Source organism: Peromyscus leucopus, chromosome X, assembly GCF_004664715.2.
Source record: "Peromyscus leucopus breed LL Stock chromosome X, UCI_PerLeu_2.1, whole genome shotgun sequence".
In the NCBI taxonomy this organism is placed as follows: domain Eukaryota; kingdom Metazoa; phylum Chordata; class Mammalia; order Rodentia; family Cricetidae; genus Peromyscus; species Peromyscus leucopus.
Genome location: NC_051083.1, coordinates 136,034,552 through 136,058,054, shown reverse-complemented (window position 1 = coordinate 136,058,054; position 23,503 = coordinate 136,034,552). Strand labels below are relative to the sequence as shown.

The window sequence follows — 23,503 nt, the reverse complement described above, 5'->3', positions numbered from 1 at the left end:
GTGCTTCTCTCACGCCAAGACACCAGTGTTTCAGTTCCCACTTTATTAAGAAAGAAACAAGCACTCTTTCCCACTCAGGACCCTCTAGGAGGATCAGAAGTAGACAGGCTGAGGTGTGGGCTTTGCCTCAGCATTTCTATCCTGCCATGGGGAGGGGGTGAACACAATAGCACCCAGTAGGGTGGGAGAGCAGTTCCCACAGGGTGGTAGAAGTTGCCTGCTTTCCCTCAAGGCACTGTGAGCTGGGGCAAAGCCAGCACAGCCCCTGCTGTCCACAGCTCCAGCAAGATCTAGGGATTAAGCCAGGGGTGCTGGAGGCAGTCGGCAGCACTGGCCCTCTTCTCAGGGATGTACTCCATCATGGGCAACAGGAAGGCGCTGAACTGTGTGGCTTGCTCCAGGGGCCACTCGTACTTCTCCATGAGCACCTCATATAGGCCCCAATGCTTGAGGTTATGGATGTGGCGCAGCTGTCCTGGAGGGTGGGCAACATTAGGCTGTGTCCCCAGGTAGTCTGGCACCCAGTGTTCTGTCAGAATCAAGGTCCTTGTCCTCCCCTCTGCTCTCCTAGCCCCTGTGGCCTAAGCCTACTTGGTCCCTACCCCTGCGGTTGAAGAACTCCCGTGAATAGCGGCCTGAGAGGGCAAAAGCTGGGGGGATGTCTCCCAGAAGCTCCACGATATGAGCAATGTGGTCTGTAGGCAGAGAGACGGTTGGGAGTCAGAGTGGGGGCAGCTGGAGATCCTAAAGCCAAGGCCAGGGTTTGCCTCCCTTACCTTCATCACGACTGTAGTCTTCTCCAGAGTGAGGCTCAAACAGGTAGTCACCAGTGGCCAGCTCAAAGGCCTGGAAGAGAAGGGAGAAGTAAGGCTGTAGCAGATGGCTGGCCCTAGACATGGAGGCAGCTGAACTAGCATACCATGCATGCTGTGCTCCAGATGTCAGCTGGGGGGCCATACTCAGCACCAATCAGCACCTCCACGGCCCTGTACTGCCGAGTCTGAATGTCCTCGGTGAAGTGTTTGTGCTGGAGGAAAAGGGAACCCTGGGAACAGGAGCCTGGGACCAGGCTAACCTGCCCCCACAGCCCATTCCTGCCTCTGGTCCATGCACCTGAGCTCCATGGAGCTCACTTTGATTCTTAAGAGTTCCCCAGATGTTACAGGAGGGACTGTCTAGGTGACCTGAGGGTAACCCCTTCCTAGTGGCTCATGTCCCTTGCCATGGGTACAGGACTCTTCTACTTGAGCAGCAAGAAGTCGCTCTCAGCTGTACTCGAGAAGACTGCTGGCTATGTGAGTCCTAGGCTATGCCAGAGGCCTAGGGTAGGGCTCCCCAAGACCAAGCACCCTGTCATCCCCAAATATTCAGCATACCACCCAGCAGGCGTTGCCCAGGTCTGCAATCTTGATCTTGATTTTGTCTGCATTTTGGGGCTCCAGGGGGTTCACCAGGAGGTTGGAAGCACCAAATGGTGCTGGGGAAAGGAGAGAAGGAAGAGAGACTGATCTGGCCCTGCTCTTCCTGGTCCTGCCTATCCACTGCCCACTGTTCCCCACACTTACTGCTAGGAGACAGGAGACCTCCAGTCTCACGCTGATTAGATGACCCTGAGAGGATGGAGCAGGAAGCCGTGGAGAACAGAGACCCTGAGAAACCTGAGGTCTGTGAGCTGGGACTAAGGCTGCGGTCACCCCCAGGCACAGGGGAAGAAGAGGCTGGAGAGGGGCCAGCCCTGGTGCCCTCTGGGTGGCAGCCTGAAGAAGAGGTGGAGCCGCTGCCCTGCTCTAATCTTGAGCCAGAGTCTGGGGAAAAGGGGCAGAAAGACACATGAGCAGAGGCCTGGATTCCACATGCATGTTAGTGGCCCAGTGGTCTCTGGCCCCTCACCCTCAGCCTGTACTGCATCTTCCATGGCCTCCAGCCTCTGCAAGTCCCGCAGCCGCTCCTCCAGCAGCCACTTCTGTTGCTTCCTTTTGCGCCTCATCTTCTTCCTCTTGTTTTTGGACAGCTTACCAGTCTGCCACCAGAGTCAGGGTCACCTCCTTGTTTCCCTGCCCAGCCTTGGACCCCAGAACTAACTCCTTATGGGTGTGAGAAAAATGGTGCTACTACCTTTTGTCTCACCCTTAGTCCCAGCCCTTCATCCGTTTCTCTGCCTCTCCTCCTTCTATCCCTCTATTCCCTAAAGCTGTGTGGTTTGGGGAGAACCTGGTGGCCCGCCCAAATTGCTCCTTGTCCACTCCTAGCTTAAATGAAGCGACCTAAAGTAGCCATTTGGGGAAGGCACAGTATCCTTCCATCAAGGTGGTAGTGGGCCCAGTAGTCACCAGAGGCAGTTTGGAGGATATGACCCACTCTGTGTAATCACACTTTTCTCAGGTACCCAGCTTTTTAGACGTGCCACTGCAGAAGTTCAAAAGGTGGAACAGATGTGGCCGAGGAGCCAAGCTCTGAGGACATGGCCTAATCTGGCTTGAATGGGAAAAGGAAACAGGGAAAGAGGGTGCCACAACTTACCAAGACCTCCTGGGGGGCGGTGCTAACTGGGGGTAGGGGGTGGGGAGAAAAAAAAGTAGTAATTCAGGCAGGGATTGAAGCCCAGAGTCCTGGTGCCAATCCCCACACATGCTCTTGGTACCTGTGGAGCGGGATGGGGGCTGGGCCCCTGACTGCTGCCACTCTGTGGCTTCAGCAGCCAGGCGCCTAATATAGGCATCTCCAACACACAGAAGGATGTTCTCAGGCTTGATGTCCGTGTGGATGATCTTGCACTTAGTATGGAGGTAATCCAGACCATGTAGCACCTGGTGAAAGCTACAGCTGAACCCCAGCAGCCACACCTAGCCAAGCTGGGCAGCCTGAGGCAGCACCTACCTGCCTAACAATGCTCTTAACACAGGGCACAGGCAGACCCTGGTAGTTGGACTTGATGATCCATTTGAGGAGCTGGTGGCCCAGGACCTCTAGCACCATGCACACATCTGGACTTGGAGTAAAGGGCAGCCAGCAACACAGCTAAGGCACAGGCTTACCTACCCTCCACCATGGAGAAGCACCTAGGCTCCAGTGGTGCAGAGGTCAAGGAAGCAGGACTTTCCCTGGACCATCATGGTGGCTACCACTGTCTCAGTTTATTATTTATAGTGTTTCTGTCACCGGCAAAGATGTGCCAGTTGAGATGATACCTTTTGTCATCCTAGTGATGCCTCTCAGACCAGCCTTACTCTTCTGCCCAATTGTTCCAAAAGGCCTCAAAAGCAGCCTTTTATATTTTGGGTGTCACTCAGCAGCATCCACAGATAATCATGGTCCACCTAGCTACCTGTGTTCCCCCTACTCAGAAACACAAATGCCCAAAGGGCATTTTGGTATTGCATCATGGGCTATACCTTTAAGGGCTGAGTCCCATGTACAGACCAGAAATCTGAGGTCCTTTGACTGCCATATTGCTCATCCTTCAAAGGATACGGACTCCATTAACTCCTGAGATCCTGAAGTCATCAATGAGCTGAACAATGGTCTCTCTTTTGGGGTCACTAGGATCACTGTCCCGGACCTGGAACAAAAAGGCAAGGAGCCACAGATGGCTCCAACCTGCTCCTCACCAGCTGCTCAGCTCCCCTGAAGCACTTCTGGCCCCCTTTCTCAGTCCAGCTGAGGCCCACTTAAAGAGAGGCAGCTGCCTCTTTCAGGTCTGTGCCTTCCAGGTCCTCTTACTTGGCAGAGCCAGCTGGAACCTGCCCCCTCTGGGAGCCCCGCCCCACTCTGCAGGGCCCCAGCAGGCCCTGCATCCACATTGCCAGGCCCAAGGCAGTTCGAGAAGCCGGGAACAGTAGGGGAGGTGCCTCACACATTTCAGGAGCTTGATCTCATCCACAGCTGTCTCTGTGTAATGCCCTGCGCTCTTCACTACTTTCAGGGCCACGAAGCGCTTGCGCCTGTAAAATGGAGACCCTCATAGGCTGCCAGCCTTTGCCAGACTCACATGGTCATCATGGTGCGCTCAACCAAACCCACAGGCAGATCCCAGCCACTTACTGAATATCCCAGCAGAGCCAGACTGTAGAGAAGTGGCCCCAGCCTAGCTTGCGCACCACATGGTACCGCCCATTGAACAAATCACCTATCTTCACTGGGTAGTAACCACCTGCAGAAGGAGGCCAATAGATCAGAGTAGGACATCTCTCTCCCCTATCCCTCAAGATAGCCTGGTCCTGCTGATCATCTGTCTCACGAGGGCCCTAGTCTCTGGGCACCTTCTTCCTCCCAGGCTGCCCTGAGCCCCTGCAGTAGTAATCTGGCTGACCACATGGCAGCCAAGGTCAGGCCTTACCCTTGCAATAATCCTTGGGGTCTTCCTGCTCCTCATCATCAGAACCCAGGAGCCCCTGCAGCAACCGAGGTGCTGGTGTGACTGGAGCTAATTCAGAGCCTGAGGACTCAGGCCCACAGGAAGTCTGAGAGCTGTGAGTGAAAAGGGAGGATGCAGGTAGTGAGCTTACAAGGAGCAAAGGACCTCAGTCTCCCCAGCCTGGTCATACCTGCTGCTGCTGCTGCCACCACAGTCCACACCACCACTACCACCAGCACTGGCGCTCATCCTGGTGTCGCAGCCCAAAGCTCTGGTGCACTGGACCACTGTTCCTGTGGGGCTCAGCCGTGTCCAGTGCATTTATAGCCTCTGCCGCTGATCTCACCGCCTTTATAAATAGCCTCCCAGCTGCTCAGCTGTGGGCAAGGTATGCAGCATAGGGAGGGGGCAGTGCACCAATGGCAGCCCTGGAGAGCCCAAACCCTAGGCAGAACCCCTTTGTTTCATCCACACTCTAGAGACAGGGGGCCACCAAGCTGGAATTAGTAGTGACTCAGTCCCTAGGTCAATTCCCCACAGTTCAAGACCAGCCAAAGAAAACATCTACATGGAGATGGAGCAGTCTGTAGCTCCTGCACCGTAGGGCTGTGGGGAAAGGAGGCTCCTATGAAAGAATGTAGTTGACATGGTGATCAGATCCTTAGGCTGAGCTCTCTCCAAATGCTGCATGGCACTTGATACATTCTTGAACTTCCCACTACCATGTGAATATTCTTCTAGGTGACCCCTACCAATCCCATCTGAACCTCACTCTTTGATCATTCTCTGCCCTGATTCCAGCTTTTTTTTTTTTTTTTTTTTTTTTTTTTTTTTTTGTAATTCACAGACCTCCCCCATACAGGTGGGAGCCCAGATCACCCCTAAATGTGGCTGAGCAAGGGTCAAGGGCAAGAGTTAAAGGCAATTCATTCTTCCCATCAGAGGCAACAGGCCCCTCAGATCACCATTGACTTGCATAGCCTCTTACCCCTAGCTCCAGAGCTGGCCACCTATGCCTTTGATGACTGTCTCCAGCAACATTTGCAGGTACCTGCTGTGGGCCAGCTTTGCCACGTCCACCAGGAAAACAAAAACCCTGCAGTTGCTGACCATAAGCTGGATGGTAACTGAGGGAGTCAGGAAGCATTAAGTTCCCAGAAACATTCAGAGCAACACAGGCACACTGGAGACTGTCATGTGCTGGCATGCTACAAAATTCTAGAACTGGGGAAACAACTGAGAACCTCATCTGGAGTTTATGAATATCACTGGGGAGTTCCAGCAAAGTGGACAAGTACTTTTGCTCTTTAGAAACTCAACTCTGGGACTTGGGACAGTCTATTCAGTTGGCAAGTGATGCCCAGTATGTATGAAGCCCTGGGACTGATCCCCAGCCCTTCATAAACCAGTTGTGGTGGAATGTGCCTGTAATCTCAGTACTCAGAAGGATCAGAAATTCAAGGTCATCCCCAGATACATAGCAAGTTCAAGGCCAGCCTGGGATGCATGGGACCTTATCTTTAAAAACAAAAAATGGGTTGGAGAGATGGCTCAGTGGTCAAGAATACTGGCTACTATTGTCCAAGTTCAATTCCCAGCACCCACATGATAGCTCACATGTTTGTAACCCCAGCTCCCAGAGGATCTGATACCCTCTTCTGGCCTTCCTGGACATCAGGCACACAAGGGAGGTACAGACATACGTGCAGGCAAAACATCCATATACATACATTAAATTTTTTTAAAAAAAGAGTGTAAGAGGTAGAGAACCCACTCTAATTGCTTCTACATGAGAAAAGGGGGGCAAAAGTGAAGCTAGGAAGCCAACCAGAAACTTCTGAAGGAAGTGGAAGGGACTTGGCAGTGGCAGTGCTTATCCCAAGGTAGGAGACACTTTATCCAATGTCCTATGATTAAAAAAAGAAAAGAAAAGAACTGGTGGAGCTGGAGAGATGGCTTAGAGGTTAATAGCATTGGCTCCTGGCTGCTCTTCCAGCGATCCTGGGTTCAATTTCCAGTAACCACATAGTGGCTCACAACCATCTATAGTGAGATCTGGTGCCCTCTTCTGGTATCTAAGCATACATTCAAGCAGAACACTGTATACATAATACATAAATAAATCTTAAAAAAAAAAAATAGGGCTAGCATAGATGGAGACGATAGCCTCCCTGCCGGGCTTGAGAGGTCAGGAAATGAGGGACAGAGCAAAGTATGGAAGGATTAGTTACTTCTTTCCCCAATGATGGCAGATTACAGCCATTGGACCAAGGGCAAAGGTGAACAGACGAAAGGCTTGTAGAGAAGCCCTGTGCAGAGTCTGGGTGTGTCTGGGGAGTAAACCCTGGTATTGGGAGAAGTAGCATCCTAGATCTAGAAGGTGAAGATGCAGGTTGTTCCCCCACAACCCTTATTCATGCCTCTCACCTTAGCCCCAGGGAGTACTGAGAGTTCACACTTGGCAGGGAAAAGCAGGGGTGGTGAATTAGGACTGTTTTTTTGTTTTTTTAAAGATGTGTTTCTATTTTATTTCCAGATGTGATTTTCCAGCAAGCAAATAAATACAGTGGGAAAGATGGTAGGGATCATTATAAATTAGAAACAAGCCAGATGGGTGATGGAAGGCACTCTATATAGTCCTGCTGACCCCTCCTCAGGAACTGCCTGGTCAGGGACATATAGCACTTTGGTCGTGGATCCTGCCTACTGTTCTATAAGCTGGCAGGTCTCAGGTAACCACTGTGGCTCTTGTTCACAAGTCAGTCACTTTGTTCTCCACCAGGGCAGCGATCTGCTGCAGGCGGCAAGCCAGCTGCATCTTCTGGGCCACGGGGTCCTCCTCCAGGGCACTGATAATCTGTCAGGGCAGTAGAGTATACCTGCCTGAAATCCCACTCCTCTGCCCATCAGACCAGGGCTATCCAGTCCTTTCTCCATCTCAACAAGGGCCTGGGTGATAGAGTAGGGGCTCTCCTGGAGACCAGCCCAGGGAGGCCCTGGTGAAAACCAGGGCTACCTCCCAACCTGGGCCCTTCCAGCACATGATGGCTCCCTTCCTTCATTCCCTTTATCTGGATTGGGCCACCCCCAACCCTATCTTCCCATCAGGGAGGTTCTGTGGGTCATTGTCTTAGCTACACCTCCTCCAAGTGCCTACCCGCTCCCCTCAAGAGTGCTCTGGCCTCACCTGGTCATAATACCTGTGGATGTGGTTGTAAAGTTCTCGAAGAGCCTCCAGACAGTGGGGAGCAGAGGTGTAGTTCTATGAGTAGCATGTGGAGGGCAGTGAGTATCTTATCCCAGACCTCAAGACCCAAGGCCCTCCACTCCTACTCTGCCAGTTACTCTCCCCCTAAATGTGGAGGACTAGGTCCCCTGGGCCATGCCTCACCCCAGAGAGTTCAGCCAGAGCTGAGTTCATCTCCTGATAGCTCGCTGGAGAGCTCTGGTGAATGTCTGCATAGTACCTGGAGAAGTCAGCAGGGTTAGGAGCCTGTATCTCTGATCCCCAGCCCCAAAGGCTCTGATACCTACTTCTCCACCATCTGCTTGTATCGAGGGATCTCCCGGGCATAGAGCAGTTTGTTCACTGGGGAATCCTGCTCCAGGTAGAGGAGATGAGAAGTGTAAACAGGGGGTAGGAGAGCCACCTGTACCACTTCCATGACACCATCCCTCTCAGCACCCAGGCTCTGTACTGGGTTTCCCCACAAACTTTTCTTCTATTTGCCTCCAGTAGCCTACTTATGCCCTCACCCTGCCCACTTTATGCTCCGAGACCATGCAGGAGTCGATGAAGGTCTGTGCAATGACAGCCAAGATGGCATCCTCGTTGTCTGACACCCGCACATCAAAAATGAGCTGTGGGTTCTTCAAGGCATTCACCCAGAATCGCAGCAGTAGGCTGTAGGTACAGGTCAGGTATGGAGATGAGGCCTGGCCTGCTGTTGTGGCGACCTCCCCTTGTATTTCAGCTCCCCACTCCTCCACATAGGTGTCTGTCCTGAAGCTGGGGACCTAGGCAGCAGGGAACTCAGGCTTTGTTTTCAATGAGAAGCTGTCCTCATGGCCCAAGTGACCTGAGCTTGGACTCTCCCATTATTAGTCCAGGCTGGGGAGTGAGGGCAGATACTCAGGATGATGCTGTAAAGTCTGAGTTCCTGTCTTGGACTTGCTACCCTGTCGTGATGAGGACATGTCCTTTTAAATTCAATAGACCACCAACACAGTGGGAAGGAGAGGGGTCAACAGGAAAGGTACCTGTTTGTCTTCCAAATGTGCAGGGTCTCTGGATCCTCTATGCCATGTTTCTCTGCCAGCTCATCCAGGAAGTCAAATAGGTACTTAACAGCAATAGGCACAGGCCGATTCACGCTAAGAATGGCCTGGAAGGTGTCATCCACAAACTTCTGCAAGGTTCTCTGCAGGCAGGTCATGAGGACCATATGAAGGCAGGGTGTGAAGGGAGCTAACCCCTGCTTCATCAGAACCACACCTCCTCTTCAACTCAGTCATAATTCCTTGACAACCCTGTTCCATTGCCTGGCTCCCCTGGCAGCACCAACCTTCATTGAAAGTAAACGGGTGAGATAGATTTCAGGAATGGCCTTGGCTCCTGCCCGTTCTCGTTCTCGTTCCCGGAGGCTGCTGTGCCGCACTTTGGCTCCTTCTGACTCCTCAGTGGCCTTCACCAGGTGCCAGAGCCTAACTCCACCCTCATCGCCATCTTCCAGCATGGGGATGTCTAAGAGCACAGAACCTTGGCCTCAGCCCCATGCTTCTGCCCTCAACATGCAACCTAAGATATATAGCCCATACTTCTCTTGGGGTGGAGTTGAGGAAAGAGCAAGGAGGGAGAAGGTATGGGACGAGGGAGAGGTGGTTCAGGAACTTGCTCATCCTGACATCCCATGCATCCAGAATTTCCACAACTTGATTCAGCCTAGAGATTTGGCTACCCCACTGGCAAGGAGGAGTAGGAAACCCAGATGAGGCAGATAGGATGGCCAGGACTACTGGCCCAGCCTGGGGTTCTAGTGAATCTAACCCTGGGTCACCCGAACACTGCTGGTGCTCCTGGCAGATGAGCATGTCTAGACCAAGGGACTCACTCTCTCCAGAGGGGCAGCCAGTCTGGCCCAGTCTCTGGGAGACAGTGTCACCATTGTGCAGCTGAGGAATGAGCACCACTGTTGCTCCATCTGGGACCTGCAGATGGGGAATGAAAGCAAAGGGGCTCCCTTCACATGTTAATTCTGGAGGCAGTCCCTGCCCATCAACCTTGTCCTGTTGCTGCCCATTAGCACCTTGTAGTGTTGCAGGGTGTTGAGTCTCTTCCAGTGGTTTTGAGTCACGGAGGTCAAGTCCTCATCTGACAGGGTTAGGTGACCAGCTAGTCCTGAGCGCCACTCTAGAAGGACTCAGAGAAGCCCATAAGCCCACAGCCTGCTTCCTGAGTTCCTTATTAGCAGTAACTGAGCAACTGCAGGTGTGGGAGGAGCAGTGGGTGAGCAGGGAGTAAGGCTGGCTTTCTCACCAAGGTCTAAGGAGTGCACTGAAGGCCTCTGGGAGAAGGGGGTTCCCTTGTAGACTTGATCTAACATCTTCTCCTTGACTTGGGTTATGGTGTCTATGTCAAGCACCCGGGCTGGCATTCGCTGCACCTCGCTGTTCCCTGCTACCCCACAAGACTCAGGTCGCACTAGTGCCATCAAGGTCAAGGGCCGGAACTCCACATCCTCTCGTAGCAGATGGCTATCATTCAGAGTTCGTTTTGCTTTGCCTGTCACAGCGTCCACAGGGCCCTTGTCCACCTGGTACTTGATGGCCCGGAAGAGCATGTACAGTGGCTCACCAGCCACTTCCTACAACCGTTAAGATGTGCCGGACATTGGTCACAGGGCTAATGGACCCAGTAAAGCCCAGCAGAGGACATAGTGGGACTGGGAGGGGTAGTTAGCAGCCTACAGCAAGGATTAGCAAAGGCCAGCCAGCTAACACAGGCCCCTGGGCTGGGCCCCAAGCCCTTTTTGTCCCTGCTTAACAGTCAGCTGGAGAAGGAGCACAATGCCTTCCCTTATCCAGCACTCTTGTCCTAGGCCTCTCATGGATCCACCAAGCAGAGAACAGGATCTCATGACCTTCATTTGATGACCCACCCTAAGCCTCAGCCAGGGGTCCTGGGGAATTGGGGCAGCAGTTATGGAGACCACAAGCAGGCAGAAGTTTCTAAGTGTTGGGGAGGCATGCTGGAAAGTGCCCTCACCTTTAAGAAGTCATAGAGACAGATGGATAGCCAGTTGGTGAGCAGCTTCTCTACCATGGTCTCTGTCCTGTGTGAAGGAGGTCCCAGGGCCCTGGTGAGGATAATTCTACAATTCTCTCTGACCCCACTCCTAGAGTTCTTGGCTCTTGATCTCAGGGCCAGATCCCACTCAGCATATATTGGGAATGGGTCAGAGATGAGCCCCTGTCCCTGCCCCCACACCCAGGTCAAGGCCAACCTGCGTAACATGAGCTTAGGGTTCCTGTGTACATAATGGGCTGCTAGGTCACCAAGCAGAGTTCTCAAGATGTCGGTCAAGTACTCAAGCTTGCTGTGCAGAGCCAGGGAAAGCAGTGAAGCCACATGGCAGCGGTCCCTCTGGGAAAAGTTTGGCTGCTCCTCCAGAGTGTGGATGAGCTAGGCAGGAAGTTGGTATTCACTCCACAAAGCCCCATACCATCCCTATTCTGTGGCCATGTCCCTACCTGTGTCTGGCCAGTCCCCAGCCCCACCTCCCTACCAGCTGAGACTCCCCTTCCCTGTCTGTCCCCACCATCCATGTGGCTCTCACTGTGAGAAGGAAGAGCTTGCTGTTGAGCAAATTGGAGAGTTGTGTAAGGCCCTGGTGCATAGTGGCACAGCGATCTTCTTCCCCAGGCCCTTCAAGCTCTGGCTGCAGTGGGCAGCCACCATGGCCGGGGAAGAAGGCACGCTCAGCATATGTCCGGTAATCCAGGAAGGGTATCCCACTGGCCTCTAGGTCACTGGTGAGGTCTGTCATCTCAGTCATCAGGTCTGCAGGCCAGGACCCATAAAGATGTGGGTTCAGGCCTGGTGGATTCCCTGTCCTCCCACCTGTACCCTCACACACCTGTGAACTCCTTGCGACACTGGTCGCCCACACCAGTCTCCAGGTTCTCCAGCTGCACCAGCACCTTCTGATAGTCTCTCAGGGCCTGCTTGCTCTTGTGCCTGGAGCCAGAGGTTAGGCATCAGCCACAGGCCCAGACTAGGATGGCCTCTGGCCTGGGGCCTGCCATGGGAAATTTGCCCACATGTGCTGAAGAGGGAGCATCCTCACCTGTACATGAGTGTGAGGAGGAGAACCGCAGCAATCAGCACAGTAGCACCCAGGCCCAGGCCCACCTGGGCCTCCACAGGAAAGGTGGCCATCGTGGGCTCTGCTTCATACTGGACAGGGCCCAGAGCCAGGCGCACATTGCCCATCTGCACCTGGGGGAGCAGGGCTCCTGAGCATGGGCCTACAGTATGCTGGCCCTCCACCAGGGGCGCACACTCACCACGAACTGAGGCAGGGTGCCTGAACCATTGGCAGGCTGAGGGGCGTGGTGGGGTGGCTCGCAGTACAAATGAGTAAGCGTCAGCGTCTTCACCAGGCACTCTCCATCCCCAATGTGCACCCGCACCTCCTCCTTGCTGATCCCTAAGTTGAGGCCCTCGCCCTGGGACACATAGCAGGAGCCTGAGCTTGTGGAATCCCACCCCCATCCTCCTCAGGGTGATGAGTGCCCAAGCAATGGCACACTGGTGGCACACCTACCTCCACATCCAGGACATGACCTGGCTTGAGGCGGTAAGGGTGAGTGAGTCCTTCATGACTAAGTGGGACCAGGCGAGGGTTAGGCTGGTACAGAAATCCCTGGCCCCCACTAGCACTGGCAAAGTCTACTTGCATGTTGTCTAAGGCAAAGAAGACCCTCTTTGGGATGGCCCCATCTGGCACTGCTGGACTGCGGCACAGGAGGAGGCTAGATGAGTTAACAGAGCACAGAGTGGAGCACTGGAGGGGATAGAAATGCAGATCAGTGAGTGGTCTCGGTGATCGTCCCTGCCCCCTCACTAAGCATTCCCTGGGGATGACCCTATTCTCTGCTAGTGGTGGTAGGGGACTCACCTGTAGCAAGCCACTCTCAAGCTGGATACAACCCTGGGGATCTGCAGCAGGGGCACCGCAGTTCCTCCTTGGGTTCACATCCTGGCCCTGGCCCCCCAAAGCCTTTACCTGGTCCTCATCCTCCAGCCACACAGACAGCAAGGGCTGCCACACGACATCTAGGCCTATACCCCTGACTCGAATCAGTCGTCCACCCCTGTGCCAGGATGGAAGTCAGAGAGTTGAGAGGATCTTGGGTAGCTCAGCCTTAGTACCCTATCTTTCCAGTAGTCCACTGCAGGTTGGCCAAGTACTCACCCCCGAAAACTGACACTAGGCTCTGCTGCCACCAGCTGGGGATTGGTAGTATATCGAAATGGGGTGGTGAGCAGTTTGCGCTCAACATGTCCAAAGACTACAAGGACTACTGCTTCTCCTGGCTCTGCTTGGGGCATGGTGTGGCATATGATGGCTTCAGGACACACAGGCTCCTGGCTGCAGGGGAAGGGATATTCTTACTTTGGGCTCAGCCTTAGACCTGGCCCAGTCCTTCAGGAAGAGACCCACATGCTTCCCTCAGCAGGGGCAGAGGTTGCTAGTACCACTTCGTTTAGAATTTCAAGGAAGCCTTGAATGCACTGCCCCATTGTATAGGATGGTCCTCCATTTGACAGTGGCCAGGCTCATTTTGACAGGTGAGCTGTGTTGGATACTTACATGAGGCAAGGTTGGTCACCTACAAAGGCCCTGATGTTGCCTCCTGTCTGGAGGTACTGCCCATGGATGGTGAGCTGGGTACCCCCTGACTGGGGACCCCACTGAGGACTCAGGCTTAGCAGGACAGGGTCCTGGGGAACAGAGTAGGATGGGGTAGACACAAGGCCCATCCTTAAAGCCCTCTAGCTTTGAGGTAAAGGCCCATTTATTGGTTTATTGAGTCAGGGGCTTCAGTTGACTGCACCCTACTTCTGGAAGTGCCATGCCTTTCTTCTTCCACCTTTTCTGACTAGGCTAGCTCACCTCCTGTCTGCCCATGCCCTTGCTGTTACCTCTCTTTGGGGGGCACTTTACACCTGGGACCTCCCAAGCTCTAAGCTCTAGGATCCAGTCACCAATTAGAGCAGCAAAACTTGCTCTAATGATCCTACTTTCACCCTGGGCTTTCCATTCCACAGTGGTCCAACCATGTGCCCAGGGCTCCAGCTAGCATCTAGGAGTATCCCTACTTTCTCCACATCCTCTACTAGGGCTGCAACAAGTTTTGCACGCACGTCACCCTGACTGTCTGCTGTTCTTGCTTCTGCACTGCCTGCCAGTGATAGTGTCCATGTCATCACAACACTGCCCCTAGCCTGCTCTCCGCTGAGAACATGCACCTTCCTTCTTGGACATGGCAGCAGTAGTTCCTGCTGCCCTTGGATCCAGTTTGACATCTTTACATAGTCCTCCTTCCCACCATACCCTGCATTAGGACCACCTTAGGGGAGCTACTGACCTGGTAGATGAAGTGCTGGGTTGAGATGCCGGGAGGACGACTCTTAATGGCCACTTGGACAGGCCCAGCAGTGCCATTGGGAGCAGGAGATATCACACACACAATCCTGGTGAATCAAGGTCCAGTAGCTGCTCAAGCCCTGGGGGAGTCTTTCGGGGGACTACCTAGAGCCTGCTCTTCCTCTGCCGCTTGTTTCCCTTTTGTGCTCTGACTCAGGCCCTCACATTTCTTGGCTGCAAGCCTCCCCTCTCTCTGGGTAGCCAATTTCTGAAGGCCTACTCTGGATAGCATCCCTCTCCTCCCCAGCCTGCTGAGGTGCCTCACCGGGCAGAGATGCGGTAGAGAGAAGCGTCAGGGTTGCAGGGCTGGCCAGCCACAGTCACAGCATTTTGCACATCATTAAAGGCCTGGCCCAGGTTGGAACCCAGGATGGTGATGGCCAAGCCACCTTCTGGGGGACCAGTCAGGGGTTCAATCTGTAGCAGAGAAGGATGGCAGATAGGATCCCCCAAAGCCACATCCTACTCTTCAGTGGTGCTGCCCAGTTAGCCAACTACTGGAAAATGTCTGGATCAAAGTACTCGAGTCTAGGAGTCTGAGGCAAGGGGCTTGATGTAGGAGAGTATTGGACAGTGGAGGCAGGGACCTTGGGGAATGGGGAAGCCAGGAACTACAGGGGGGAGAGTCTCACCACATCAATGGTGGGTGTAGGGCATAGCTGTTCCACAGTATCTGGTGGGCACAGTGGCCCATAGCGGCAGGAAGGCTGGCCATCGCCACACCACAGACAGCTTAGGCTTCCATTGGCTGCCTGGCAATGGCTGCAGTCAGGGTGACCCACAGCACAGTCATACAGAGTCACTGGGGAAGGTGGGGCAGCATGTTGAGCCACTGCCCATGAGCCTCATATCCTGCCCCCACCTGCCTTGTCACGTCAGGGCTCACCATGAAGATCATGGGCATTGTCCAGCCGTTGGCTCTCACCTCTGGTTACATAGATGGGCACTGGGAGCTCCCTCTGGGACATAGAGGGATGGAACTGTGGGCAGAGGGTAGGGTCAGGCTTGAACCCCACTTGGGACATCTCTCCCTCCTGGTTCCTCCAGAACACTGTCCTTAGAATGGGTGTGATTATCCTCTGCATCTCTAAGCAGAGGAACAGAGGCTGCAGGCACCCTGCTCCTGATACATGCCGAGCACAGAGTGGGCTTTTGTAAGTAATGGTAAGTAGAAGAGGGACTGGACAGAGCGTTCTCTCTCTCTCTCTCTCTCTCTCTCTCTCTCTCTCTCTCTCTCTCTCTCTGTGTGTGTGTGTGTGTGTGTGTGTGTGTGTGTGTGTGTGTGTGTGTGTGGAGTGGGGCTGCCCAAGACACCAAGCAGCTTTTCACCTGCTGGGCCTGGCAGTGAATGAGGCCAGAGTCCTTGGATGTCTCCTCTAGGAAGGCAGGTAGCTTCTGCAGTTTTCCAGGCAGCTCTAGCCAGCAGTAGTATAAGGCAGGCAGACCCTGGAAAGTGCAGATGCCATAATGTCAGTCTTGTGGACACTGTCTTCTCTCCCCTCATTCATTCCCCCATCCACCTGACTACTCACTCGGAAATAGTGAAGGTTCTGAATGTGCAGGGCCAAATGGCTCTCCCAGCCCACAGGCACCAATTGGGGACTTGCTAGGCCCTCAACCTGAGGACAAGTCCCTGGGCCACGAACCTGGATGTCCACCTAGGGAAAGGACAGCCTTAGCCCTTCAAACTTGCGTGGGACCACTCCTGGGTAGGTCTGGTCCTGTCCTGCTGGGATGGCCTTTTGGGTCAATCAGGTGCAAGGAGTTCTTATGTTGATCATACCCACCTCCTGGGCACTGTAGACAGTCTTCTCACCCTCTGGGCAGTGCTCGCCATATACACAATGGCTGCTCTGGGGGCACCAGTGGCACCGCCACAGGCTGCCCACACAAGTGCGACACCTGGAGGGGCAGGGATGTTCTCAGGCTGGGCACCATCTTGGATTTCCACCCTTACCCATCAGGAGCCAGATCCAGGAACTCACGGGGCAGCCACTTCCAAGGCCTGGACAGCAGTGCAGTCATAGAAGGAGAAGGTGGTGGCAGCCACAACCACATCCTCAAACATCAGAGCCAGGGGCAAGGTGACATGATCTGGAAGGGGACAGTGAGTGGTGGCAGAGAAGGTCTTGTAGCTCCTGCCTGCTCCAGTTCCACCCCAGGATCCCTACTCAAAGGTCCACTCACCGGAGCCTGGAGGGTTGGGTGGCACCTGATCTCCAGGAGGGGTGACACAGACCACGTGGGGCCCTTCCACCTGAGCCAGACTGTCATAGTCCCCAAAAGCACAATGGAAGTATTCATCCATAGCTAGGGTAGGCAGCCGGGGAACAGACAGAGTGACCTATGACACATGAGAGGGAAACAGGGAGATGATGGATCTAGAGCAGAGAGGTGTAAGTGTCATGCTGGGGCTGTGGGCAGAGGCATCTAGGGAAGAAATGGACAGGAAGCATCTAAGATTGTGTTCCCAGAGACAATGGCCACACTGGCTGAAACCATCAATGTCAGTGCCTCACCTGGCCCTGTTCCTGGCGGGGGCGCTGGGCTGGTAGCAGGCTCTGAATGTGAAGGCAGTAGTTGTCTTCATAGCTCCACAACCACTGGTTTGGCTGGGCTGCCCGTCCACACTCGCCCCTCCGAGTACACCTGCCAGGTAGGAGCCCATTGGTTCACCATGTGAGTCTCAGGCTTCCTGGCATGGGTTTAGGAGGATGGCTTGGCTGGAGCGCAGCAAGGAGGAGGAGTGAAAGGAGCATAGGGCCTCTTGGCCAGGGTGCAGGCTTTAGCCTTAACTATGAGTAAGAGGAAAACACTTCCTTTCTTTCTCCCTCTTTCCTTCTCCTCCAACAAGAGCCCATGTCTCCCAGGCTGGCCTCAAACTTTACTATGTAGCTGAAGATGACCTTGATTTTCTAATCTTCCTGCCTCTGTCTCCTAAGTGCTGGGATTACAGGTATGTACCACCATGCCTAGCTTATACGTGGTAGGAGTTGAACCCAGAGTTTTATGCATGCTAGGCAAGCACTCCACTAACTGAGCTATATTCCCAGCCCACAATTCAGGTTTTCATAAATGAGTCCTGAGCTGACAGCCCAGGATGGAGAAAGCTGGAGTGGACCAAGGAACACCAACAGCAAGTCATGGGTCCTGGAAGAGGTGTCAGAGACCGGGCTTGAGGTAGGATTACTGGAATGAGAGATGAATGGTGACCTGGTGAGTTGAGATGAGATTAAGGAGCTCAGCAACACTGAGCCAAGTGGGCCTCTTGGAACACCTACAGTTGCTTCTGCAGACAGCTTCCTGGCCCCCAGAGCCAGCTGGTTTAAGCCTGGGCCCATGCTCACCTGCCCTGAAGGATGCACCAGCCACACAGTGGGTCCCTAGCCTGGAGGCAGGTGGTGCAGTTGGGAAACTGAGGACAGGCTGCCACAAGAATCCGGTCTACCTGGATGGGCAGTGAGGGAGAGGTAAAGGTGGGTTATAAAGACTCAGGTCACTTAGACACATCACACCCAGTTCCAGAGACAGACCTTACCTGCTGGGCAGTCAGGACATAGAGGTGGTTCCCACTATTGTCTACCAGCAGGTCTGGGCTGATGGCTGAGCCTGGGGGCCCCACTTGCTGGGAATGGTATATCTGGCTTTGGGAGCTGTTTAGGAAGACCTGGACAGGAGCACAAAGATAGGACTGGGCCACTCTGCCAAGCCAAGGCCAACTTTCTTGATGACTTAATGATGACCATTGAAGGCACATGCTTTCCTGTCTTCTTTACAGGAACATAAAAACTCTCAGGAAGTAGCCTGTTCCTCCAGAACCAGACGCCCCTCCTGCTAGGCCATCAAGATACAGACACACCACTTTCTCTCATTCAGGACCCTCAAGGTTAATCCACTCTCCAGGAAGTAACAAGGCTGGGGCAGTAGAAGTGCCCTGGCTGAGGCTCTTGAATATCAGGCCATTCTGCCACATGAGAAGAATGGCAGCTATAGAAACAAAAAGTTCACTGGGAGGCAGGGTTTGTTTTAGAGAGAATCCTGAGTCCAGGCTACTTCTGAGCTCAGGTCCTCTGGGCCTGTCTACATACCATCCCCACCCACCTTCAGCATCACTCTCATTGGTTAGGAGAAGGCGCAGCTGCCTCCAGAGGTTCCTGGGTAGTATCTCATTTGGGGACTAGAGCAGGAAATGGATCATACCAGATGTCCAGGTGCAATGAAGCCTTCTGACCCACCAATGGGGCACAGCTGAGAGGTAGAGTGTCCTGAGGCTTTCCTGAACCACAAGTGGTAGGGCCACCTGGACAAGCAGCAAAGCCAGGCCAAGCCTGAAAGTGTGGAGGCCATCTAAGAACACCCCCATTGGTCAGGATCTCACCTTATGTAGCTGGCCCTGGGTGTCTCCCAGGAAGGCTATCGTGTGCCCATCTGCCTGGAGAGCAGCCACTGCACTGATGGGCTGTCCCAGCTGTAGCAAAGGCTGGGCTTCCAGGGGTCGGCGGCCTGCGATGGGGCTGGGGGTGTGTTCGTCACCACAGGGGTATGACTCGGGGGAGTCCTGGATAGGCAAGGTGTAGAGAATCAATACCCAGGAGGGTGGGCATGCCCTCCCCTGGGATCAGAGGGTACCCCTACAGCCAGTGAAAGAGGAGTTGGGAGGAATCAGGAACCAGAGCATCCTGGCCAGGAGGGTCTGGAAAGCTGGTCCCCCAAGCCTCACAACATCACAACTTGTCCCACAGAGGAAGAGAGACAGAAAGATAAAGGCTGAGAGCAGGTCGGAGCTTGGAGACAGAGCCATCTGCTACCTATTGATATAGCTAGCAAAGAGGTTAAGCAGTAGCTATTCCTGGAGAGTACCCCTGTCCCATATCACAGAGGGAGAGAGCTGGCAGGGCAGAGTAAAGAACAGAAAATGAAGACAGAACCCATGGTCAAAATTTGGGAGTCAGGCTCTCATCACTCACCGGAGGCAGGGTGATGCAACGGGATGTGACACCATATTCCACAGTGGCTTCTTCCATGCCACTGGGACCCTGACCACCAGTGGTATAGCAAAGTCGCCTGGCCTGTTCCATACTCTTGTCCAGGTCAGCTAAGGGAAAGGCACACAGGGCTGCCTGTGCCTGACTTGTGCCTGCTGCAAATGCGCCTAGCAATGTGTCTGGAGCAAGGAAGGCAGCTTGGATAAGGCCCTGGCCATGGCAGGCAAGGGGCACTTCCACATAGGAGTAAAGGTTGACATCTCCAAGGCAGACACGAGCTACATAGGAGCGATATTCAGCCTGGGCCCGGGCCCCACGCCGACGGAAGACAAAGTAGGCAAAGTGGGTATCAGAGAAAGCCCCCACATAGCTATTGTTATAGTCTGAGAAGTCTCCCACCACGAGTCGTCCCAGACCTTCGCTGGAGAAAGGCTGTGGGCCAGCCAGCTGGCGCACAGTTAGGGGCGGTACCCCTGCTGACAGCTTGCCTGCCAGGCCCCTGGCCACCAGCAGGAGGTCTCGGCCTGGCAAGGGCACCACTAGGCCCACTGTGGTTACTCCCGGGGTATTGGCAGCCACAAACTGCCCATCACCAGGGTCCTCAGCCTGGTACAGCACCTGAGCCACATCCCCAAGGCTCCGCTTCTCACACACACCCTGCCTCACTTGCCCACAAGCCACCAGCTCCTGGGCCCTGCTGCTCACTAGCAAGAGCTGGTTGGCATTATCAGTGAGCTGGGCCTGTGGGCACTCAGCCAGGTCATGGAAAGGCACACAGTCAGGACTGTCGATGACAGGGCCAGTGACAGCCACAGCCTCCATCTTCAGCTCAGGGCTGAGCTGGAAGAGGTGATTCACGGCACCCACGTAGAGTGTGCCCTGGCCTGGCTCCAGCACCAGGTGGTTGAAGCTGGTGTTGTGTACAGAGAAGCGATGGGCTCTGGTCAAGGGCGGCAGCAGCAGGAACAGCAGCAGAAGGTGGAGGCTGAAGAGAGGCCAGGGAGCCATCACAGGAGCCTGGAGGAAGTCAGTCAGCATGAGCCCTGATGGGAGAATGCTGAAGGTACTCCATTCCCCAAGAGGCAGAAGCAGGCAAGGGAGAGAATGAGAACTAAACTGGGAAAGAGACAGGATCAGAGGAAGGCCAAAATGGTGAGAGAGAGAGAGAGAGAGAGAGAGAGAGAGAGAGAGAGAGAGAGAGAGAGAAGAAGAGAGAGAGAGAGAGAGAAGAGAGAAGAGAGAAGAGAGAGAGAAGAAAAAAAAAAAAAAAAAAAAAAAAAAAAAAAAAAAGAGAGAGAGAGAGAGAGAAGAGAGAGAGAGAGAGAAGAGAGAAGAGAGAGAGAGAAGAGAGAGAGAGAAGAGAGAAAGAGAGAAAAGAGACAGAGAGAAAAGAAGAGAGAGAGAGAGAGAGGAAAGAGAGAGAGAGGAGAGAGAAGGGGGGGCTCAGGGGGAAGCAGCCAGGGAGAGGACAGAAAGGACAAGGAAAGTATCCTAGATTTGGAGAAAGAGACAGGATGGGAATGAGGGTACACAAAAACGAATTTTTTTAATCTTCTGCTTTATATGCATGTGAACTATAAAGGGGACAGACCCTGAGAAGCCATATGGGCATGACAGAGGGATTCTGAGTGACAGAGGGGCAGGAGAAGGGAGGGGATATGGGAGAAGAAAGCCATATCTGCAGGGCAACTGAGTATGGTCACTCAGAGAAAGAAAGAACATAGAGACAAGAGGTGCCACACCATCATGTGTCAAGGGAGGTTTCACATAGCAAAGGGGATAGAGAGAAAGCCCATTCTAGGTAGTCAGAGTCAGCTGCATAGAGGGACCTTTACTAGCTCAGTGAGACAGCCAAAGAGAGCTTTGACTTCTGGCCAAGATGCAACCAGACTCAGGCATACTGACCCCCAAAACAGTAATGAACAGGTGGCCAGTGTCAGGACCTTACACAAACACTGGGTGGACAGGAGAGCTTTGAGCCAGCCTGGAGGGTGCTGGGGAACTCTGGGGCACCAGGAGTCAGCTCAGGGTGCCAGAGTGATGGACCCCAACAGCTGGAGTCTGTGGGGCCCTAGCTCCAGATCAGTCTCAGTGTAGGAGCACTGATGAGGACAGACGTGAGAGAAAGGTCAGAGAGAGCTTGACTGAAGCAGGACAGAGGTAGCCCCAGTTGTGAGTGGAAGGGGCCCTGAATCTGAGACACTGAGGGGAAGGGCCAGCCCCCAACTCCCCTCTAACCCAAGAGCAGTCAGCAGCAGCCACTGAGCAACTGCCAAACTAGGTGCCATTCAGACAGATTTGATCCTGAATAGGAGCTTGAGAAAGAGGGAGAGGGCTGGTGACAGATCCTGAACTGAGCTGGAATCTGTATAGCCAGTCATGTGGCCATGTGTCAGACAGAAGCCACCTACTGCCACTCAGAAAGACCCCAGGTCCCCTTATCTTGAGAGCACAGACAGGAAAGACAATTTCCTTTAGTGCCCATGTGTCTCTGTGACAAAGTTGAGTGTGTGTAATGGAGGAGATGAGGTTGTTACCCAAGAAGGCAGAGGATATAGAAGCTCCCTGCAAGGCTGCCCTATGCCTAGCCTGGGCAAATTTATCCCTCTCTGCATTTCTCAGTGACATCTTTGGGAATATAGGGCCCAGACACTTACCACCATTACGGAGTGCAGAAATGGGGTCTCCTCACATCAGCTGCCTCAGGGCAGTGGCGATAGGCACAAGATGGCTGTGGGGGGCATTGTCCTGAGTGGGAGGGAGACAGTCAAGGCTCAGCCCCATTCATGCTGGCCCTGGGGGAGGAAGGAGACAGGGGAGGGGGCAAGGGCCTGGCGACCGGGCTCCACCACAGCTGGCAGCTTTGTCAATAGTGGCCTGGCCAAGGCAGCCCTGCCTCCACCCCAACAATGTCCCCTCTGTCCAGAGGCCCAGGCCAGGGACCTGCTATCTGGTGCTCTTACCCCCACCAGGGCTGTTCTAGCCAGGGGGCTCCCTGCCACTCCCGGTCTCCAAGGAGACACCCCCTGAGATGTAGAGACAAAGGGATAGGGTTTCCTTGAGCCAATTATCCCCATGTGGCCCACAACTGTTGTGCCAGTGCAGAGTGCTCCCTCCCTGAGTTTCCCTGCATCCCTATAAAGAGCACAGGATAGCCCCAAGCCCCCGCCACAGGGCCAAAGGCTCTGAGCCCCTGAAATGCCAGCCTTGGCCTCAGTAGCCTTGTTTCTGGCTGAAGCGCCAGTCCCAGCTGTCAATGCCTGCCTTTGTCCAGGCTCAGGCAGAGGAGGCGCTGACAAAGACAGCCCATGAAGAAGACCTTCTCCCCCGCCTCCTGGCCTGAAAGAAGATTGTCCCCACCCAGCCCTACCCCCAGGACTGGCAAAGTTGTGCCAGTTCCAGTGTGGTAGTGGGGAAAGGCAGCAGAGGATGATGCAGGGGACAGGCTGAGGCAGAGGGACCGCAGGGAACTTGACCAGAATTGAGCCCTGGGCTTCAGACAAGGAATAGGAAGGTCCTCCCCGGGTGGGCCTTCCACCATAGGAGGGAAGGGAGTGGCAGCAGCGGCTGGCTCCCTACTGCACTCTTAAGGCAACTTTGGGGCCAGCTAACCTTAAGGCCCATGGTACAGGGACATGTTTACTCAGCTTAGGGTTTTTGCTACTTCTATAGTTCACAGTAGCAGCAAGTTCCAGGGTGAAGAGGCAGGTGGCTGTTGCCATCTGGCTAAGCCGGTTGGTTGGCTGTGGGGGTGAGGTGCCTCCTTACATTACACCCCATTCCAGGCTGGCACCAGCTTTTTCATTTTTGGGTCAGACCCAGAGAGTTCTCACTCTCCTAGCTCCAGTGCCAACCCCTCCTGGGGGACACCATGCCTGCAGGTATCACACAGGTGTCTCTGTGGAGCCAGATTGGTGTCTGATGACCTTTGCTTGACTCCAGTTAGTCAGCCCAACAGATCCTATCTTCTCCCTGTCCTTAGCAGCCCTGAAGCAGTGTCCTTAGGCCCAGTGGTCCCTGCACATGGTATCCAAACCAGCCCCAGCTTCTACCTACCTGGTGGACCACTAATGGTCTGGGGAGCAGCTGCTTAGCTAGGAGCAGTCCCAGGGGAGCTCCAGTTTCCTGACTCACAATGCAGTTATGCCCAGCCCAACACAAGCCAGTGATCCCAGGCTGAGAGCCCAACCCATTCTGGCCCGCCCCTTGGTCTAACAGCAGAAGGCAGGCTTTTGCTCCCCTTTGCTGACTTCAGCAAATGTAGTTGAGGACCGGCTCTAGGTACCTGACTGGAGCTGCTGACAACAGGCCACTGCCCAAGGTGAGCACTTCCTAGCCTCCCACAAAGTGCCCATTGAACATTTAGAGAAAAAGAAAATATTAATATCCAATGATATTAACACATTTTGTCCTCCCAATGACTCCAGAAAGCTTTGGCCATTTCCTCCAGG

At 54.0% G+C, this 23,503-nt stretch overlaps 2 protein-coding genes across 8 annotated transcripts; both read right to left on the bottom strand.

Annotated features, from left to right (window-relative positions):
- Window positions 1-21: 21 nt before the first annotated feature.
- Window positions 22-5,842, bottom strand: Srpk3 (SRSF protein kinase 3). Its single transcript, XM_028888473.2, has 15 exons — window positions 4,545-5,842; window positions 4,337-4,467; window positions 4,042-4,150; window positions 3,854-3,941; window positions 3,472-3,559; window positions 2,878-2,984; window positions 2,642-2,807; window positions 2,521-2,546; window positions 1,891-2,020; window positions 1,566-1,805; window positions 1,377-1,477; window positions 920-1,027; window positions 777-846; window positions 603-695; window positions 22-475 (listed from the first exon to the last, which is right to left on the bottom strand). Exons 1-15 carry the CDS (start codon window positions 4,673-4,675, stop codon window positions 291-293), a joined length of 1,773 nt encoding a protein of 590 aa, XP_028744306.1. The 5' UTR covers window positions 4,676-5,842; the 3' UTR covers window positions 22-290.
- Window positions 5,843-6,477: 635 nt separating this feature from the next.
- On the bottom strand, window positions 6,478-23,215 carry Plxnb3 (plexin B3). Of its 7 annotated transcripts, XM_037199334.1 has the most exons (36): window positions 23,109-23,215; window positions 21,710-21,800; window positions 19,035-20,069; window positions 18,446-18,625; window positions 17,606-17,734; window positions 17,415-17,515; window positions 16,587-16,716; window positions 16,255-16,411; window positions 16,053-16,161; window positions 15,855-15,969; window positions 15,600-15,725; window positions 15,397-15,513; window positions 14,954-15,047; window positions 14,700-14,869; window positions 14,333-14,484; window positions 14,009-14,114; window positions 13,231-13,361; window positions 12,832-13,008; window positions 12,535-12,730; window positions 12,181-12,420; window positions 11,921-12,082; window positions 11,701-11,852; window positions 11,491-11,591; window positions 11,191-11,414; window positions 10,858-11,036; window positions 10,620-10,710; window positions 9,891-10,218; window positions 9,661-9,764; window positions 9,466-9,562; window positions 8,920-9,098; window positions 8,615-8,775; window positions 8,111-8,258; window positions 7,889-7,953; window positions 7,746-7,821; window positions 7,542-7,616; window positions 6,478-7,211 (listed from the first exon to the last, which is right to left on the bottom strand). In XM_037199334.1, exons 2-36 carry the CDS (start codon window positions 21,713-21,715, stop codon window positions 7,107-7,109), a joined length of 5,718 nt encoding a protein of 1,905 aa, XP_037055229.1. In that variant the 5' UTR covers window positions 21,716-21,800; window positions 23,109-23,215; the 3' UTR covers window positions 6,478-7,106. The 7 variants fall into 7 exon arrangements, with proteins under 7 accessions (XP_037055229.1, XP_028744300.1, XP_028744301.1 ...); XM_028888467.2 differs by having other exon boundaries at window positions 12,181-12,730; XM_028888468.2 differs by having other exon boundaries at window positions 10,620-10,686; window positions 12,181-12,730.
- Between the last annotated feature and the right edge of the window lie 288 nt (window positions 23,216-23,503).

Bases quoted from the DNA above. Each gene is read 5' to 3' on its own strand.
- Srpk3 (XM_028888473.2), bottom strand. From the start codon at position 4,675: ATGCACTGGACACGGCTGAGCCCCACAGGAACAGTGGTCCAGTGCACC. The intron at 2,985-3,471 runs GTATCCTTTGAA...CTCCAAGTCCAG, and splicing joins CTCAGGAGTTAATGGAGTCC to ATGTGTGCATGGTGCTAGAG. The intron at 2,808-2,877 runs GTAGGTGCTGCC...AGCTTTCACCAG, and splicing joins TTAAGAGCATTGTTAGGCAG to GTGCTACATGGTCTGGATTA.
- Plxnb3 (XM_028888467.2), bottom strand. The intron at 16,162-16,254 runs GTGAGTGGACCT...GTCCCCTTCCAG, and splicing joins ACCCAACCCTCCAGGCTCCG to ATCATGTCACCTTGCCCCTG. The intron at 7,954-8,110 runs GTGAGGGCATAA...TACCTGGAGCAG, and splicing joins CGGAGCATAAAGTGGGCAGG to GATTCCCCAGTGAACAAACT.